The 19,615-nt window shown below is 43.6% G+C and overlaps 1 protein-coding gene across 2 annotated transcripts in view; it reads left to right on the top strand.

Annotated features, from left to right (window-relative positions):
- LOC146830228 (uncharacterized) overlaps window positions 1-19,615 on the top strand; it is a 71,882-nt gene that overhangs the window by 33,770 nt on the left and 18,497 nt on the right. The window contains exon 2 of one of the 2 annotated variants that reach the window (XR_014961391.1): window positions 13,461-16,764. Coding sequence is in view for 1 of the 2 variants with exons in the window: in XM_085604434.1 (XP_085460560.1) it covers window positions 14,494-16,659 (2,166 nt within the window). In the remaining variant the exon portion in view is untranslated. Of the gene's footprint in view, window positions 1-13,460; window positions 16,882-19,615 lie in introns of those variants that run through there. The other variant, XM_085604434.1, reaches the window with a different exon arrangement.

A 19,615-nucleotide genomic window follows, 5' to 3' on the forward strand; every position in this document is an offset into this window, starting at 1 on the left:
ATAATTTAGCTGTCTCTTCATTGTATAATTTGTTCTTGAACCATTGTCTCCTCCAGTCCTTGTGGGAGTGAGGCCAAAAATGGAATAATGTTCGTAATGTGCACCCAGTTCCGCATCCCCTCCACTTTTACTGCTGTTGGTGTGCTATGCGTTACTTGATAGGGCCCTAGAAACTTGGGATCCTTCCATGTTCTCACAAAGTTGCGCACGAAGACCCAGGAGCCGATGCCTATGGCTGTAGACGAGGGCAGGGGTGGTGCAGTACACTTGGCCTGTTGCAGCTGAACCTGTTTAGAATAAACATGTACAGTTTTTGTTAAGGCAGACATGTATGCATTAATTTGTTGCCAAACACTTTCTGATGCAGGCTTAGTATCAGAACGAATCATTTGATTTTGTTTAAAAGAAAAATTAGAATGCCTACCTGTTACGACTTGGTGAGGGGTCAAATGATGATCTTTTGAAGGGGCATTTCTCAATGCATACAGAGCAAGGGGAAGGCAGTACAGCCAAATCTTTTTCAGCGTCTCTCAAATTTTTGACGCTTTGCTTTTCAATAAGCCATTCATCCTCTCAACAATTCCATTACTCTCTGGGTGGTAAACTGGTGTTCCACTTCTAATAGTGTAGTAATTTGCTGAAATACTGTGTTAGCAAAGTGTTTTCCATTATCGCTGCGTATCGCCGCCGGAACCCCCCACCTAGGTATGACCTCTCTCACAAGGAATTTGGCTGTGTGGTCAGCATCAATCCATCGCGAAAATGGACACACCACTACTAACAAATACCTATATCCATTAAATTTTTGTATCCTATCTACAAAATCTATGTGTAACTCTATGAAAGGACCTATTGGTCTTGGAATGGAGGATGAAGGCATTTTTGGTGACGTCTTATTAGAGTACTGATGACACACATGACATGAAGCTAGAAATACATCAACTAATGGTCCTAGATTAGGGATAAACCAGCTTTTATTTAATTCATCCCTCATTACTCTTTTAGAATTTTTTGTTGGTAAATGAAGTTGTCGAAGGGCTGCTAAGTAGTGACTGAGGCATTATAACTTTACCTGAAGTTGCTGATCTATAAAGAAGATCTGGAAATCCAATCACACCCCCCCCCCTTGATTTCCAGAGATCTTTCTCATGTTGTAGCGCTGCATTTTTAATGTCTAATAATGCCTATGTAGAAATATTCTCATAGTATCTCAACCTCATCTGCATCTAAAGTGTGCATACTGCATGTTTTCATTCAATATAAACTAGCTTCCTTTGCTGCTGTATCAGCAGCTTCGTTTCTCTTAGACACCAACTCTGTTCTTTTTGTGTGTGCCTTGCACTCAACCACTGCTACTTGACATGGTATTTGCAATGCAGCAATAAGGTCAGCTAAAAGATGTTGGTGCGTTACTGATGTCCCATCAGATTTAAGAAATCCTTGCCTTTCCCATCTCTTCAACCCTGAGTGAACTGTGGAAGCTACATATGCTCAATCAGTGTATATTGTTACTGGCTGACCCTGACAAGCCTGTTGGGCCTTTATCAATGCTTTTAATTCAGGCACTTGGGCTGAGCCTTGGGATGGCAAGGGTAAGAGGTGCAATGTGTGTAAGGTATAATCAGTAGGTGTACCAATAGCCTCAACAACAGCTGCACCTGTATGTCTTGTACCTGTCTCCTGGTCTATCCGTGAGGAATCATCAAGCAATTGTCAGCCATCAGACAAGGGGTCTTCATGTGCAAAGTGATCGTCCTCCTCCAATGTTGCACTACAGTCATGATCAGTGGGCTCTAGTGGGTGCACTAAAAAAGTTGCAGGATTGACCGAGTGTACTCTCTCAATGCAGATAGAAAGGGTTGACAGTATTACTTCATAACCTGTTGCTCTTTGAGTGGTCAGTGTGCTTTTACTTTTCTACAGCCCAAGGAATGGAGAGTGCTCAACATACAATGTTACAGCGCATCCTGCTGTAATAGTACTACTCTTTTTCTACTGCAAAAGCTGCTGCTTCAAGCGCTCGCTCACAAGAAAGTGACCGTCCATTACTGGATCTAATAGTCCACTAAAATAGGCGACGGGTTTGTGATCCATTGGGTATTTTTGAGTAAGGACGGATATCATGGATTCCTCTGTGGCAGCAGAAAACTGAAAAAATCTTTGTATAGTCTGGATTTGCTAGCATTGGGGCTGAAGCAATTGCGTCTTTCAAGGTCTGAAATGCACTTACACTGTCATCACTCCACTGTATGCCTGTGTTGTCTGTTTTAGCTTGCTTCGTTGCATATAATAGTGGTTGTATGATGGTAGCCTAATCAAATACCCACTGACGTACAAAATTGCAAAGGCCGAGAAATGTCTGCATGTCTTTTACTGTCTTGGGCTGAGGCTGATCATGTATAGTTTGTATTCTAGAACCTGCTATCTTTTTGCCTTCTGCAGACCACACTTGGCCCAAATACAGCACTTCTTTTTGCACAAACTGTAATTTTTTCCTGTCCACTTTGTATCCCTTAGTTGCAAGTAGCGTTAGGAGATTGACAGTGTCCAGAACACATTCAGATTCTGTTTTACTGCATATTAATAAATCATCTACATATTGCAAAACTGTACTGTCTTACTGGAAATGTAACCAATCATCTCTCAATACTCTATTAAACACAGATGGAGACTCACAATAGCCTTGTGGGAGTCTAGAGTACTGGATTTGTTCACCATCAAAACTGAAGGCTGTCAAATAATGACTGTCAGGATGTAAATGTATGCTAAAAAAAGCATTCTATATATCCACCACAGAAAACCATTTGCTGTCACTTGGTATATTAGTCAATATCACAGATGGGTCTGGCACTGTGTCTGCTAATACTATGGCATTAAGGGGGTGAAAATCCTGAACCATCTTCCAAGTATTACCTGTAGGTTTTTTTCAGGATAAATTGCTGTGTTACAAGGCGATGGACAGGAATACAGGACTCCCTGATCCTTCAGTCTTTGTATTGTCCCTCTAATACCTTCTTTTGCTTCTTTAGACAATGGATACTGTTTTACACGTGACAATTGTGCACCTGGCTTCAACTTTATCTTAAATGGTTCTGCACATAGTATCAGTCCCACCTCATCTGGAGCTGATGTCCAGAGACAAGGTGGGACTGCTGCAAGTGCTTCAATATCATTGGAGGGGGATGGCACAACTGGTAACGTGGTCTGTGCACGGTAAACACATACTAACAAGGGTGCAGTGTGTGTATAAACTATCTCAGTGCTGGTGGGATCGTCTGAAAAGAGTTCTGAATCAGAAATGTCCCGCGGTCTCAGACCAGGCATAAGAAAAATCAGGACCTTTCAAATTCCTCCATGTTTATCTGATGCCACCAGAGCGCCCCACCTTCTGGATATTTCCTTGCACTTAAGATAAAGGGTATTCACCTGTTCTAGTTCATCACCACCAGCTTGTCTCCTGAAAATTAGTCTTGGTGGTAATTCCATCCATCTCTCTAAAAGTATTTCCTCTGTCTTCGGAACCATAAGTACTGCATCTGCTAGCAATTTGTAATGCCCTTCCAACCACATTTTCCTCTGGTATTCTTAATAAATGTATCCCACATTTCACTTGCCCTGGTATTTCACATGTCATTGACCCATCAGAGGAAAACCTTATTGTCATGTTTAATTTAAACATGATATTCCTTCCTAATAAATTTGCTGGTGAATTTGGAGAATAAAGGAGATGCTCCTGCGTTCGCACTCCTGCCACCTCTATGGGCACATGTGTTGTGTATGGAATGTGCTGTACTTCACCAGAGAAGCCCTGCGTATCCATGGTGGCAGAGGACAATGAAACATTTCCTTCTGAGAGGCAAGATTTTATTGCCCCTGTATCAACCCAAAAAGCATACCTCCTTCCCATTATAATTATTTCTACCATTGGTTCTTCCTCTGGGTCTATAGTCCTAGCTACCACAGTACTATTGGTATTCCCTGGTGCGTCCCATCAGGCTGTTTGATAAATGAGGTTTCCACCTTGAACATTCACTCCCCCTTGTCTTTGACTCCCTGTGCTCACCAGTGCAGTAGTCTGCACCTGATGCTGGCCTCCTGCCTGCACAACAGGTGCTGGTGCCCCTTGAATAGGTACGTTAGCAAATTGTAAACCTGTGGTAGTGGAGTTATTTGTTGTTGAGGATAGGGGGCATACTGATGAGGACCATATTGAGGCGCTGGCCCTGATGTGTTGCTATTTTGTCTTTCCCTTGCTCTCCCTATTCCTATGACTCCCTGTGCTTCATCACTCTTCTTAAAGCGGCATTTAGCAATAAAATGTCCAATATTACCGCAGTAATGGCATTTAAACTTTCTTCTTCCTTGTATCTGTCTCCCCTCTCTTTGACTCCTTCCTTGCTCCCTGTTTGCAACAGGAACCTACACAGTCATTTCTTTTCCTGTCTTTTCCTTCACATTTTTCTGTATTTTTTGTGTCACCAATTTAGCTTGGGCTCTGTCACTTTGGTCTTTATTCCTCCTTTCCTTTTCTTCCTTTTTTCTACAAAAATGTATAATATGTGCTTGTATTTCTGCTCAGGGTTTTACATCTAAAGCCACAACCTGATCTAAATGGTCTTGTATATCTCCTGGTAGCCCCGGTTGTAAAACATTGTAGAATAATCTACAACTACCTCCCATGTTTACAGGTCCTACATCTGCTTCCCACTTTTGCTTCATCATTGTTATGTAGTCTGCACAGGACTGTCCTGAAGACATAGTTTTTGTCATCAATGCCCCAATATCTGGTCGGTCTGGGTACCTATTCCTTAATTCTGTCCACACTCTAGAGCGCACTACTCCAAAAGCAGACCGTCCTGTTTTCCTTTAGTAATAGTTGCTCCTTGTATCCCTGCACTTCTCATTATACTATCCACCTCATCCCCTACTATGGAGCTCAAAAGGCTCTTTACATCCCCAAGAGCTAAAAGTATCCCAGCTGTTGCATTTTCAAATGCTTTTATCCATTTCCCTGCTCATTCATGTAATGGAGGCAGGCCTTTTTTTTTGTTTTGTTTTTTAAACATTTTCTTTATCCATGTGTTCTCATGGAACTTAGACAGGCTGTGCTCCCTGTGTCTTATACACCAGTGGCATCTGCATTACAGTGGTATTCCTGTCACCATGTCCCTCATAAGGTGTGTCAGACCTTAAAGCATATTTCTTCCACAAACACAGATTTTGTTGCATGTAATCATAATCCCACTCTGGATCCCCATAACCTTGACAAACACATAAATCGGCCATATTTATCAATTCAGGTTCAAAGGATCCAGCTCTTGGCCGCACTTTCATCTGTGGCACCATACCTGCTGTCCATCCTGCAAGGTTATTTGTAAATGGGACAACATTATACAAACTATTTTCTCCCTTTGCTACTATTTCATTGGGTGTCACTGTTTCCTTTCTTTTCTGTATCAAACTTGTCATTCCCTGCATATTTCGTACATGAAGGGATCTTACTTCAGCTGGAGGGGAACTTCGTCCTAACTCCATCATACCCTCTGCGCGAAATGGACGCCCAGTGTGAGAAGGTGGCCTGATATATGCTGTCCACTAGTTCTAGTGGGCACCTTGTATCAGGCCAAACAACCCCTTCTGGCGAATGGTTAAAGACAACCTTATGTGAAAGCTATCCTAGTGGTAGCTATGGAGAGCAGCATTCAGGCTAAGTCTTGAAGGAATGTAAAGAAGCTTGTTTTACCAGTCTATAATCTCTTGAATGATCAAATGAAAAGACAACCACACCAGGTATATATTCAAAATATATGTATTTAAGGTTAAACACACCCCTCTAGTCTCTTTATGAGACTGGAGTTCGAAGTACTAAAATTACAGGTGATTTAGCATCAGTAAAAGCACAAATACACGTTTGAGCCCTAGGGGCGTACCAAACCATATACTTAAATAAGTGGTATAAGAACCACGACTGGAATAAGCACTAGGCCTATTGCCTCTAGAATCACTGGGACCCCAAGGAACCACTCATGGTAGGAACACAGGGGACCCACGGGAACTGTATGCAGTGTGGAAACACAACCGCAGGTTCCTATTAATTTCTACGGGGAAGGTCGCCGTTGGAATTTTAAAGATTAGGGACACTTGTGATCGAGTCAGGACCAAACTCTTTTGGACTTAAGAAATTCTATGGCTAGCACCCACGGGAGCACCGGAGTACTCTAGTTACCTCCCCCAGGGAAGCCGGGTGCATAGGTGTCTTTTGGTGTGGGGTCGCGGCGTCCATTTCAATGGAAGCCTGCAAAGAACTGCTTCTGCCGTGAAGAGGAGAAGTGTCCGGAGAGATCCAAGCGTGGATCTAGGATGTAAGGAACCTGAAAGCAGAGGGGACAGAGTCTGGCTCACTTGCCAGTGACCTAGGGCAGGATGGACCAATGCCCACAGATGTCGGGTGCTTCAGGTGAGTTGATGGGTGTCTTGACTCTTCAGCCACGAGGTCCAGGAGCCTTCGACAAAGTCCACGAGCCGGATTCGAGCTGTCCCACGAAGTCTGTCAAGTGCTGCGGTGTCGGCGGCCAGGAAGGACCCAACAAGCCTTGGCAACGGCAAGTCACAGGGAATCAGAGAAAGGACTGCGTTGCAGACCAGCAAGGTCTGATGGACTCACCCAGCGAGGGTAAGTAAGGGCAAGTCTGGAGCAACCAGAAAAGCCCCAATAGAAGTGGAGTTGCCTTCGTAGGGACCTGCTAGCCACCGGGCTAGTGATCGTGAAGGAGCCTCGAGCGGTCGCAATGGAAGCCACGGTTCACTCGTGGAGTGGAGGCCAACAATCTTCGGTGCAGGAGGTGCTCAAGGCGGGGGCTGCTCAGAGCCCAAAGCACAACTTTGAGGATGACCAGGAAGGTGTTGTTGCTGCAAAAGTTCACGGTGTCCAGGGGTCCCGGTTCCACGTTACCCACGATAACCACAGGCCTCAGCTTTGCTGTGGACTCAGGGTAGCCTCGGGGAATTCAGGAAATCGACCTCTGGGGATGCAGAGACTTCGGCGTCCGGTGGGAGCTTCAGTAATGCAGACCGGTCAGTTGCTGCTTTGGTGCCTGCCAAGCAGGGGAGTCACTCCTTGACCCCAAGGGAGATTTCTTCCATCTTCTAGTTGTGTTAAAGTCGAAGGTCCAGGATATATGTTTCAGAGGTTCGTCCAGGGTAATCTAAAGTCCTAGGGACTGGATTCCTATACTTATACTAAGTTTAGGGGATGGACTAACTCTAAGGCTCCACCTAGGGGTGGGCCTGGGGTGGGGGTGTCCAGTTGTCCAGTTTCGTGCCAGAGCTGAGTGCCCCTGCAACCGGTTTGAACTGGGCTATGCACAGGGAAACCTTGTGTGCCCCAGGCAGTGTCTCAAAAGCATTCTCTGAATGCACCCACCCTGCCCCAATACACATCTGCCTGTCTAGGGAGGTGGTTACACCTCCCTGTGACAGGAAACCTATTGTCCAGGCCTCCCCTGCCGGAGTTTCCCCCAGCAGCCGGAGGCCAGACCAGTGTCTGTGGCAGTGGCATCCATTTTGTGATTCCAGGGCTTTGGAAAGATTTAACCGGGTTTAGCCAGTGTGAACATGTCCCTCCCTCTAGAAGGGTGGAATGCTACCCTCGCTGCCAGGACTGGTGGAGGGGGGTAGTATTCCAAAGCATTTGACACCAAACACGACATGTTTTGATGCAGCCATCCCAAAGTTAGCATTTACCGCGAGGTTATAATGCACTTGAGTATATGGTATGGCTGGATCACAGAACAGCCATAAGGAAGTATTTCCGAATGCTGCAGAGGGGCTCAGCTCATGCTTGGGCACCCTCTCATATAAAACTAAGCACTCTGCCTTCAGGATTGTCAAGGCCAGCCATAGGAGTGGCTTGAAGGTTTATATGTGTCTGTATAAGGTAGTGATATAGGTAGCCTATACCACAGTACGGGGTGCAAACACACCCTTACCCAGGTTGCAGTAGCAGACCTGTGGTGTTATTTTGGAGTGCTTCCCAGGGGTGGCATAATGCATGCTACAGCCCCTGGTAGGCCTCTGAGGTACCTATGCCCTAGGTACATAGTATACCATATACTAGGGGCTTATAAGGCACTCCAGAATCCAATTAGATATGTACCTAATGTACATGGAAACCATTTTCGAGAGGAAGCAGCTAGGCTGTGGTCCTGATTAGCATGGCCACAGTCAGACTAAGGTCGAAAAACAGTGAAACACCAGCAAAAAGTGGGGGTACCCATGTGAAGCAGATCCTACTCTCCTACACACAGACCTTGTTGTACTGCTGGGAAACACCTGCTCTCCTCTTAATTGTTCTCTAAAAGCACTTAGTTCCTCTAATCTTCTTCTATTTATTTCAGCATTTCTGTTCTCCGCTTCTTGCCACAATTCCATGCCTTCCCGGTCAAGAACCCTTCTAGTTTCACTCTCCACTGAGTTTATTTCTTCCTCATCTTTCTCATCCTCTCCTGTCACATTCTTGATTTCTAGATCATATCCTATGTCCCTTATAGCTGGCTTTGCATCTGGTTTAAATGATATGAAATTGCATATATTTGAACAGTCATCAGCAATAAGGCTTAATCTCTTAATTCTATTCTGTATTCCCTTTACAGTGGTGGCCATGGCACGATAACCCTTATCTTCTTCCTGATACATTTTTGATCGTGCCCCTAAATCAAACTTCACCTGTGGGGTGCTAGTATAATATCCATTTCCCTCACTTGAGTTTTGAGGTATCTTGCTAGCCCATTGTAATATATCTTTTGACTTTTGTTCCAACAATTTTCCATTGTTGTCTTGTCTTTTACTGAAATTTCTCCCGTTAAGGACACTGTTCCCTCCATATACTTTTTCAGGTTTAAGAGGGTCTGTATTGAATGTTTGAGCAAGGTCAACCTCCCTCATTTTTAATAAGTCCTCAACCTTTGGTGTAACTTTATGACAGTCAAGGGAATTTATATCGGGTCTTTATAGCCTAAAGCTGGAACATCAGTGTCCACGGAGTCTATTGAGGTAGTGGATTCCTTATCTTCCACTGACAATGATGGATACATACCCTGACTGCATGAGGGCCCTTTAATGATCTCAGAATATGTTGGGGGTGGTGCTGTGGCTTCTACATGGTAATCCTGACTGAATATCTTCCACATGTCCAATGATGCTAATCTTTTTGTTCTCTTATCTCCTTTATATTCTCCTAAGATAAATGATATTACATGGGCTATCACTGTATTATCAAAAGAGCCATCTGGTAGCCATGGAACCAGGGAAGTCTTTGTGCCTTCTGTCCATTCCTGACAATGTCTTTTTATTTGGTCAGAGTCTCCTGGAAATGTGGAAATCATATGGCCTAAAGTAGTCCCTTCGTCTCCCTGCCTCCCCTTGGAAGATTTCTTAAAGAAAGGCATGACCTCACAATTTTCCTTTTAATCTACCAAAAAACTTTTACTATTCTTAAAGGCTCCTGTCCTAATGTAGTTCACACTAAAAAACAGTTGGTACCTCTGATAATGCAAGAGAACTTATAATCTATTACACATGATATAACAATCGCACATCTACATTATATTTATATATACATATGTATTTAGAAAAACAACTCACATAACATATTGATACAAAATATCAACTTTTTCTCTGACGTTTTCCTGATTCAAACTGTCAGGATAAACCTCTTTTATATAATTCCTATTTCTCTAATAATTCCCAAAGGGAAAGAAAAACAGTCTGCCAAGTTTAACTAAATAAACATCTATTTCTCTGACGATTACTAAACAAATGTCTGCCAGGATTAACTAAATACTCCTCTCCGTTTGTAACAGTTGTGGATCAATACACAAGGATTCGACGATCGCCCTTTTGTCCTACCTTATCTGGCCGCTGCAGACGTCCACCAGACCAGAACCCCTGCCGTCCAAAAAACAGATCTTTCGTATCAACGTACGTCTTTCATCCTCCTTAAATTGTGCATGACTAAATTAGTTTTCCAAAGGGGAACCTCCCCCGCGGCAGGCAGGAGCAAAGGGCATCTCTTTGCTGGCTCTGCCACGATATCAGGGAAAAAATCCTTTAAGCAGTGCAAATAATCCCCACATCTGCAACAAAAGGGAGTACATAAAGTTTTATTGTACATGCCAGGCTGATTCAGCTGGGAGAGTGATGTGCTATGAGCGAAGCACAAGTCAGTCTCAACTTACATACACCTCAAGTCTACTTCTTAGAATACTAATTTTGACCTAAATCCATATTTAATACAATGTTGACAATAGAAAAAGCTTCCTGCTTTTCCGTTATGGCCCACCCAGATTACATACATTTATTTAAAGAACAGCTCTTTCCTGTTGTTCGTGACTTATCACGCCAAATTTACAGACTACAATGGAAAACCATTCTTGCTGCTCTGAATTTCCTGTTAAATATCCTAGGCATGACGTTCTCAGCTCGAATACAATGAAGAGGAAAAAACACTCAAACCAGACCGTATTTAGACCTTTTTTTGAAAGCAGGCTGTAGGTTATTTCCAGATACAATTGTGCAACTTTAACATGCACGTTTTAAACAGCAATATACCGTTTTTCTGTCTTTACATAATATTTCACAGTGTGTGGGCACGTGACAGATAAAACTGAATAATTAGGTCCTAAATCTAAATTAGGGTTGTGATTCCTTTCAATCCCTATGCAGCCTCAGTGCTCATCTTATCCCTCTGCAGCCTCAGTGCTCATCTGATCCCCCTGCAGCCTTAGTGTTCTTCTAAGGCCCCTGCAGCGTCAGTGCTCCTTTGAGCCCGCTACAGCCTCAGTGCTCCTCTGAGCTCCCTGCAGCCATAATTCTCATATTATTCCCAGCACTCCTCTGAGCTACCCCCAGCCTCCGTGCTCCTCGGAGCTGCCCCCAGCCTCCGTGCTCCTCGGAGCTGCCCCCAGCCTCCGTGCTCCTCGGAGCTGCCCCCAGCCTCCGTGCTCCTCGGAGCTGCCCACAGCCTCCGTGCTCCTCGGAGCTGCCCACAGCCTCCGTGCTCCTCGGAGCTGCCCCCAGCCTCCGTGCTCCTCGGAGCTGCCCCCAGCCTCCGTGCTCCTCGGAGCTGCCCCCAGCCTCAGGGATTCCCTGATCTTCCTCTCGCCCCAGCGTCCCTCTGAGCTCCCCCCAGTCTCAGTGCCCCTCTATTCCCTCCTAGTCTCAGTGCCCCTCTGAGCTCCCCCAAGTCTCAGTGCCCCTCTGAGCTCCCCCTAGTCTCAGTGCCCCTCTGAGCTGCCCCTAGCCTCAGTGCTCATCTGATCTTCCACTTCCCTCAGTGCTCCTCTGAGCTCTCTGCAGCATTAGAGTAGCACTGAACAATGGAAACGCTAGGAGAGGTGGTTTCTGGTTGACCTACGTCAAGCGAGGGTTGTTTCAAAAGAGGAATGACTTACGCGTGTTTCCATGGGTCATGAGAGAGATGAGACATCATTGATCGATGAGGCACCGATCCGATGTGGGATTGTGGCTGGATATTACCAAGGAGAAGGATGAAGTATCACTGAGAATGGGCTTAGGACCCCGATTGGGAATGCGATTAGTCATTGCTGAATGTCTTACTTATACAAAAATGTTAATTTGGCACAGACTAGTGCATACACTATACTAATCCTGTATTGTATCTTTTGTAATCACTATATGCGTGTTCTTTTTCTAATCATCTCACACTGGAAGGTAGCCCTGAAATCACTTGCACTGATAGTGTTTCCTTTAAATTGTATCAAATCGCAAAGCTCCTCCACGTAAGACTAGGCCTGATGTGTGTTAAAGACATACAACCTGGAGAAACCTTTCTCCACATTCTTGGTTTGAGACAGAGCAAGGATATGTGAACGCTCTTGATTTACTGTTAAAGTGGCAGAGCCATCCTGGCTGTGCGCTACCCCATTTCCAAGGCTGATTACTGGGCACATTGTGTTGCTTAGTGTGCTGAGGAGTGCGATTATCTCTGCCCCCACCACTACACCTCAAGGCACATCATCAACTTTGGAACGTTCATGTTCCTCCTTTGTTATGTGTGGAATGCATACAGAGCATGGAAAGAATTGTTGGTGTTTTGGCTTTGTGTGCATAAAGAGAGTGGGACTTTGTGGCAAAATGGTTGTGTAACAAAGTTCTGAATGATAGGTTGTCTGGTGTTAGTCTAGGGCTAGTTTTTGTGTTTTCAGGACCAGGTCTTTATTTTGAGTCTCGATAATCCTCTATCTACTAAGGTAACACATTTTACACCATGCAGGAGAGAGGTGGTCAGACACTCCCCGTTATGCTCAGTCTTAGGGAGGTGACATTTTTCCCAGCAGTAAATACTATGGTGAGCATGCTCCATTTTTCCTGGCGGAGGTGAGTGTCACCCTCTCAGATCTCCCCGATTCTTTATCACACCTGGTACCCTATCCCCTTGCAACAGTATGATGCTATGGTGGGGGAATACTTTCAGGAGAAGATTGCTGATGGGTGTAAGTTGGCTTCCTAAGGGGTATAACTTACTTTGCAAGGCTGGGGAGGCTCTCATGGTCCTGGATTCTTATCTGACAAGAGAAGGATGTTGTCTGCCCTTCCTCACTGTACCAGGCTTTGGCTGTCTTGGATCCCACATGCGCTCTGCGAGGCAGTGCTGCCTGTGTTAGGATCATAAATCATTCTTGGCTTTGAACTCCCACGTATGCTTGCAGGATTTAGGATTCACTGATGTGTGTCTTTTACTAGAAGTGTTTTAATAAATATAGAATATATTTCTCCCGAGACCAGTTGTCTGTCTATTCTCTGTTGGTTGTTTTTATGCTTCCTTACCAAGTTAGTCAATGAGTACAAGAGGAGAAAGATTCTACTGCAAAGTCTCTGCATGGATTTTTGAAATTGAATGTCCTTACATTGCTGCTTTATGGAAGAAAACTAACTTGCGTTAGGACATTGTAGGTTTGAAATGGTATGAAACGGCTCCATAGATCTGAAATACTGCTTATTAGTTGCTTCCAGACAGCTGGTATTTGGAGTTTGGATCAGTGGATGAATCGTTCGCACACTACTAGTCCTAGAAGTTACTGGTCAATCTTGGGAGTACTGGTGCTGTAGCTGGGCTAGCAACCAGTTAAGTGTCATTTTTAAGGCGCGCACATTTTTTCAAAACTGAACCGTCTAATCAGTTCTGATCTGATTGGTGTAGGCACCAACTGGATCGACTAGCTCACCAGTTGCAATCGGAAAACTGTACTTTACATTTATGCTCTGTGACATTAAACCTTATATTGAGTGCAGACCCCGTTGCTTTTCTCTTCCCTCCTTCTGTGCCTCTCCTCTTTAAAATCCTGCTTTTCTCATACAGTTTCTCTCTTTTATAGTCCTTTTGATGAAAACATCTACCTGATTGCATTCCCCCCCTTCACAGAGTTGTTTCTCATTCACAGAATCAAAGAACCTGAAGAACTAGATGAAGAGACCTGCAGCACCCCAGCACCAGAAAAGCTCTTGGCATCATCACTAAATGATCAACCTTATCAGTGTGCAGAGTCTGTCAAATTTCTCAGCTGGATGCTGGACCTGGATACTTGCCCTACTATATACGTTCAGGGGAGAAACACCGGCCTAGTGTGTGAAAAAGCTCATGCAGAGCTCCTCTTTATGGACAGTTTAAAAGATTCACACCAGAGATCATCTCTTTGAATATACCGATAGTGAAAACCATTGCTCTGAATTTTACCTATGATAAGTACCTCAGATGTTATGTTCTAGTGAGAGAAAAAAAACGAGTGCAGATTGGGAGAAAAGCTTCCCTCGGCACTCCCGCAAGTGTAATTATAATGCGAAATTAGAGCAGAAAATTTGAATATCCTAAGGATAAACTGTACAGGTGTGAGAAAAGCATGACCCCAAAAACATTTCTGTTAAAATTTCACAGGAGAGATAATCTAGATGTAAATGAAATGTGGATAAACTTGCACGGAGTGTTCTTCGCTGCACAGGCATCTAATAGTTCCTTCTGAGAATAGGTCATACCAGTGTTGGGAATGGAGGGAAAGCTCCACTAAAACCAAAGAAGCTGTTGCGAGAGCAGAGAGCCCATACAGGTGTTGAACGCTGTAATTGTACAGAAAGTGTGAAAAGCTTCACTGAGAATGGCACACTGGTGAAGCAACAGATAACCTTTTCAGTGTAATGAATGTGGGAAAAACTTCAATGAGAAGAAATTACTGTTGTCATATAGTCCATACTGGTTAGAAACCATGCAACTGTACAGAAAGTGGAAAAAGATACACTGATAAGGGCACACTGGTGAAGCATAAGATAATGTATACTGGTGAGGAACCCTATCAGTGCACTGAATGCTAGAAAATCTTGACTTCGGATAGCATACAGTCCATTCATCAGAGTATCCATACTGGTTACGAACCCTATCACTGTACAGAATGTAGGAAATGCTTCAGTGAGAACGGGACACTGATGATGCATCAGATAACCCGTTTCTCCGATAAACTCTATCAGTGTGTGGCATGTCAGAAATGCTTCGCTGCAAAGAGCACACTATTGGTACATGAGAGACTTCATAATGAGGAGAAACCCTTTCAGTGTACAGAATGTGGTAAAAGGTTCACTCAGAAGTGCAGACTGTTGAATCATCGGAGAATCCACACTGGTGAAAAACCCTATCAGTGCATAGAATGTGGAAAAGGGTTTACTCAGAAGAGAACACTTTTAAATCATCAGAGAATCCACACTGGTGAGAAACCCTATCCGTGTACAGAATGCGAGAAAAGCTTTACTCACACGGGTACACTGTTGACCCATCAAAGAATCCATACTGGTGAGAAACCCTTTCAGTGTACAGAATGCGGGAAAATCTTTACTTCAAATGGCAAACTGTTGAATCATCAGAGAATCCATACTGGTGAGAAACCTTATCAGTGCATAGAATGTGGAAAAGGGTTCACTCGGAAGAGAACACTGTTGAATCATCAGAGAATCCACACTGGTGAGAAACCATTTCAGTGTACAGAATGCATGAAAAGCTTTACTCAGAAGGGGACACTGTTGGCACACCAGAGAATCCATACTGGTGAGAAACCCTATCAGTGCATAGAATGTGGAAAAGGGTTCACTCAGAAGATAACACTGTTGGATCATCAGCGAATCCATACTGGTGAGAAACCCTATCAGTGTACAGAATGCATGAACAGTTTTGCTGTGAAAAGCTATTTGTTGTGGCATCAGAGAAGCCACACTGGTGAGAAACCATTTCAGTGTACAGAATGCATGAAAAGCTTTACTCAGAAGGGTACACTGTTGACGCATCAGAGAATCCATACTGGTGAGAAACCCTATCAGTGCATAGACTGTGGAAAAGGGTTCACTCAGAAAATAACCCTGTTGGATCATCAGCGAATCCATTCTGGTGATAAACCCTATCAGTGTACAGAGTGCGGGAAAAGCTTTACTTCGAATGGCAAACTGTTGAATCATCAGAGAATCCATACTGGTGAGAAACCCTATCAGTGCATAGAATGTGAAAAAGGGTTCACTCAGAAGAGAACACTGTTGAATCATCAGAGAATCCACACTGGTGAGAAACCGTATCGGTGTACTGAATGCACAAACAGTTTTGCTGTGAAAAGCCATTTTTTGTTGCATCAGAGAATCCACACTGGTGAGAAACCATTTCAGTGTACAGAATGCATGAAAAGCTTTTCTCAGAAGGGTACACTTTTGAAGCATCAGAGAATCCACACTGGTGAGAAACCCTATCAGTGTACAGAATGCCGTAAAAGCTTTACTTTGAAGGGCACACTGTTCATTCATCAGAGAATCCACACTGGTGAGAAACCCTATCAGTGTACAGAATGTGGGAAAAGCTTTACTGAGAAGGGCAAACTGTTGAAGCATCAGAGAATCCATACTGGTGAGAAACCCCATCAGTGCATAGAATGTGGAAAAGGGTTCACTCAGAAGATAACACTGTTGGATCATCAGCGAATCCATTCTGGTGATAAACCCTATCAGTGTACAGAGTGCGGAAAAAGCTTTACTTCGAATGGCAAACTGTTGAACCATCAGAGAATCCATACTGGTGAAAAACCCTATCAGTGCATAGAATGTGGAAAAGGGTTCACTCAGAAGAGACCACTGTTGAATCATCAGAGAATCCACACTGGTGAGAAACCTTATCAGTGTACAGAATGCACAAACAGTTTTGCCGTGAAAAGCCATTTTTTGTCGCATCAGAGAATCCACACTGGTGAGAAACCATTTCAGTGTACAGAATGCGTGAAAAGCTTTGCTCAGAATGGTACACTGTTGAAGCATCAAAGAATCCATACTGGTGAGAAACCCTATCCGTGTGCAGAATGCGGAAAAAGCTTTACTTTGAAGGGCACACTGTTCATTCATCAGAGAATCCACACTGGTGAGAAACCCTATCAGTGTACAGAATGTGGGAAAAGCTTTACTGAGAAGGGCAAACTGTTGAACCATCAGAGAATCCATACTGGTGAGAAACCCTATCAGTGTGCAGAATGCGGGAAAAGCTTTGCTGTGAATTTTACGCTGTTGATGCATCAGAGAATGCATTCAAAGAATGCGGAAAAAGCTTTACTGTGTAAAGCCATTTGTTGAATCGTCAGAGATTTCACACTAGTGAGAAACCCTATCACTGTACTGAAAGAGGGAAAATCTTTACTTTGGAAAGCAATTTGATGAAGCATCAGAGAATCCACAATGGTAAGAGACCCTCTCGGTGTACAGAATGTGGTAAAAGCTTTACTTTGAAGGGCACACTTCATTCATCAGAGAAGCCACACCAGTGAGAGACCCTATCAGTGTACAGAATGCGTGAAAGGCTTTACTGAGAAGGGTATGCTGTTGAGCCAGCTGAGAATCCATACGGGTAAGAAACCCTATAAGTGTACTGAATGCGGTAAAAGCTTTACTGAGAAGAGCACTTTGATAAAGCTTCAGAGAATCCACGATGGTGAGAAACACTATCACTGTACAGAATGCAGGAAAATGCTTTACTGACACTAGTACGCTGTTCACCTATCAGTGAATAGAATGCATGAACTATTTTGCTGTGAAAAGCCATTTGTGGTTGCATCAGAGCATCCAATCTGGTGAGAAACCATTTAATTGTACAGAAAGCAGGAAAGGCTTTACTGTGAACGGTACGCTGTTGATGAATCAAGTAATCCACACTGATGAGAAACTGCATTGGTGTACTGAATGTGGGATAGGCTTCACGAAGAAGAATGTTATTTTAAGACATCAAATAACCCACACTGATGAGAACCTCTATCAGTGCACAGAATGTGGGGAAAGCTTAACTGTAAAGAAATCACTGTCAGCGAATGTAGATTCTCCAAGTTTGTGTAGAGAGAATTTGGATTTCATTAAAGACACGGAGGCTAGCATTATGCATATTACTTTTATTGTCACCTTGTAGCACTTCAAAGTATTACATCACTCAATATCTAAACTCTAGAACTTGGAATGTCCAACAATTTATAAACCAAATCACAGAAGCCATCTTCCTCTTTTAAGCTGCTCCGGATGTAAACATCACCTCTTTCGCATGAACAAAAATGACTTCAGCCCTTGAGCACCTGAGTGAATAAATCGTCTACTACTACACATACGATGCGCTGGCACAACAGCCAAGTAACAAAATATTGTTGTGAGGAAAATTACCAGTATATTAAACACTTCGACACAAAGGGCACAACAGCCGTTACATGTAATCTGTGATGTTGGACGCAAGGGGGCAATGCCCGGAGGGCTCGGAATCGAACCACCTGTGATGTGTCTTCAGACCAAAAAACAACTATTAGTAAACCAATTGCCCTGACGATGTTCTTTCTAAAAAGAACTTAACGTGTTTGCTGCCTGGTGCTTTGTTGCAAACGCGAAGGAAGTATAAAGAAAACTGAACACTGTTGATGACTGGATAGACATTCATATATTATTGTGTTTTGAATATTTAAATTGGGAGGTGAAACCCACAGTGGGTTAAAGTCTACATTGATCATTGGGATCGCCCCTTGGGAACGGCAGGGGCAGTGGTGTTGCACTCCGTGAGAGCAAAAGGCTCGATTTTGACTTGTACTTGAGGAGGGTAGGCAAACGTGCGCTTTCATACGACTAGAGAGAGGTGCATCACATACACCTTTAGTGTGTGTTGTGTTGTGCTGTTTCAGGATTGGTTTTAAAAGTTTCTTCATTTCCTGCTTTACTGGACATCTGAAAAATATAAAATTCCATAAATAATCTGATCTCCCATAATAAACTCATAACAAACATAAATTACCTTTAGAAAAATCCTTAACTACACCACACCCTCTCCAATAATAAAACGGGAGGGACGGATAATGCTAGACTCTGTGTCTTTAATAAAATCCAGATTCTCTCTACACAAACTTGGACAATCTACATTTCATGACAAGACCGGAGGCGCTCATTATGCATGTTCAAAGCAGTGATAAACCCACAGATGAAACATGACCCAAAGGTCTCACATCAAACTTTGCAAAAACATCTACCTTTGTCCAATCTGCTGCACGCTGAAACGACCGCCAGACAAACATTACTCGCCATCGCACCCTTCACTGAATGTGCACCATATTCTTGCAAATTCACACCTGCTCCAAACATACAAAATCTCACCCACCTAGCAATAGCAGCCGTAGAAACTGGCCTAAAAGGTCTCACATAAGAATTCAACAACTGTTCATCTCCATGCTTCCTGTGATCACTCAACCTAGTCTCATATTCTCTCAAGCATCTTATCACACACAACTTAGGATGCTCCTCAAATCTAGGACAACAAATTCAAGTTGACATGCGTTTAGTCCTCTTTGTAATTGTAAAAATCCCCCATCTGTATTAAAACACCCGTTTCTTACATCAGAAACTCTCCTGAAAGAAATAAGACACAAAAGACTTTCCATCTTCCGGGATAACTGCTTCAGACTCAAATACTTATTAGCTGGCCATCCTTCAAACAAACTTTAAAATCTTGTTAACATCCCACAAACCACTATATCATGGCTTAGGAGGTCTACTTGACTTTACTCCTTTCATCACTCTACAAACCAACGGCTCTCTACCAATAGAACAACCTCCTACTAATTTTTGACCTGCAGCAACTGCAGACCTATAGCAATTGATTATCCTTCAACTCACACCTTTTACATACAAGGAAGATAAATAATTAGTCAATTCTATGGCAGATGCCTCCACGGGATCCAAACCCCTTTCCAAGCTCCAACCAAACCACTTCCTCCATGCTCCCAAATATATTTTCCTAGATCCTGGTGCCTAAGACTTCTTGAGCAACTCCTGAGCCTGCTCCGAAATATCTCCGAACTGCTCTCCTCTCCTGAAATCCTCAAAATGAGAAGGCTCAAAGCCCCTTCTGAAACCAAAGGATGAAAAACTTCTTCCTCCCCCAGAAGCACGTCTTCTAGAACAAGACTCAACAAAGACTCCTCTATTGCCAACTCCAGAAGTCCTGGAAACCATGCCTAACCAGCCCACGTCACCAACTCCAACTGACACCTCTGCCTCCTCACCATCAATA

Source organism: Triturus cristatus, chromosome 5_1, assembly GCF_964204655.1.
Source record: "Triturus cristatus chromosome 5_1, aTriCri1.1, whole genome shotgun sequence".
NCBI lineage: Eukaryota > Metazoa > Chordata > Amphibia > Caudata > Salamandridae > Triturus > Triturus cristatus.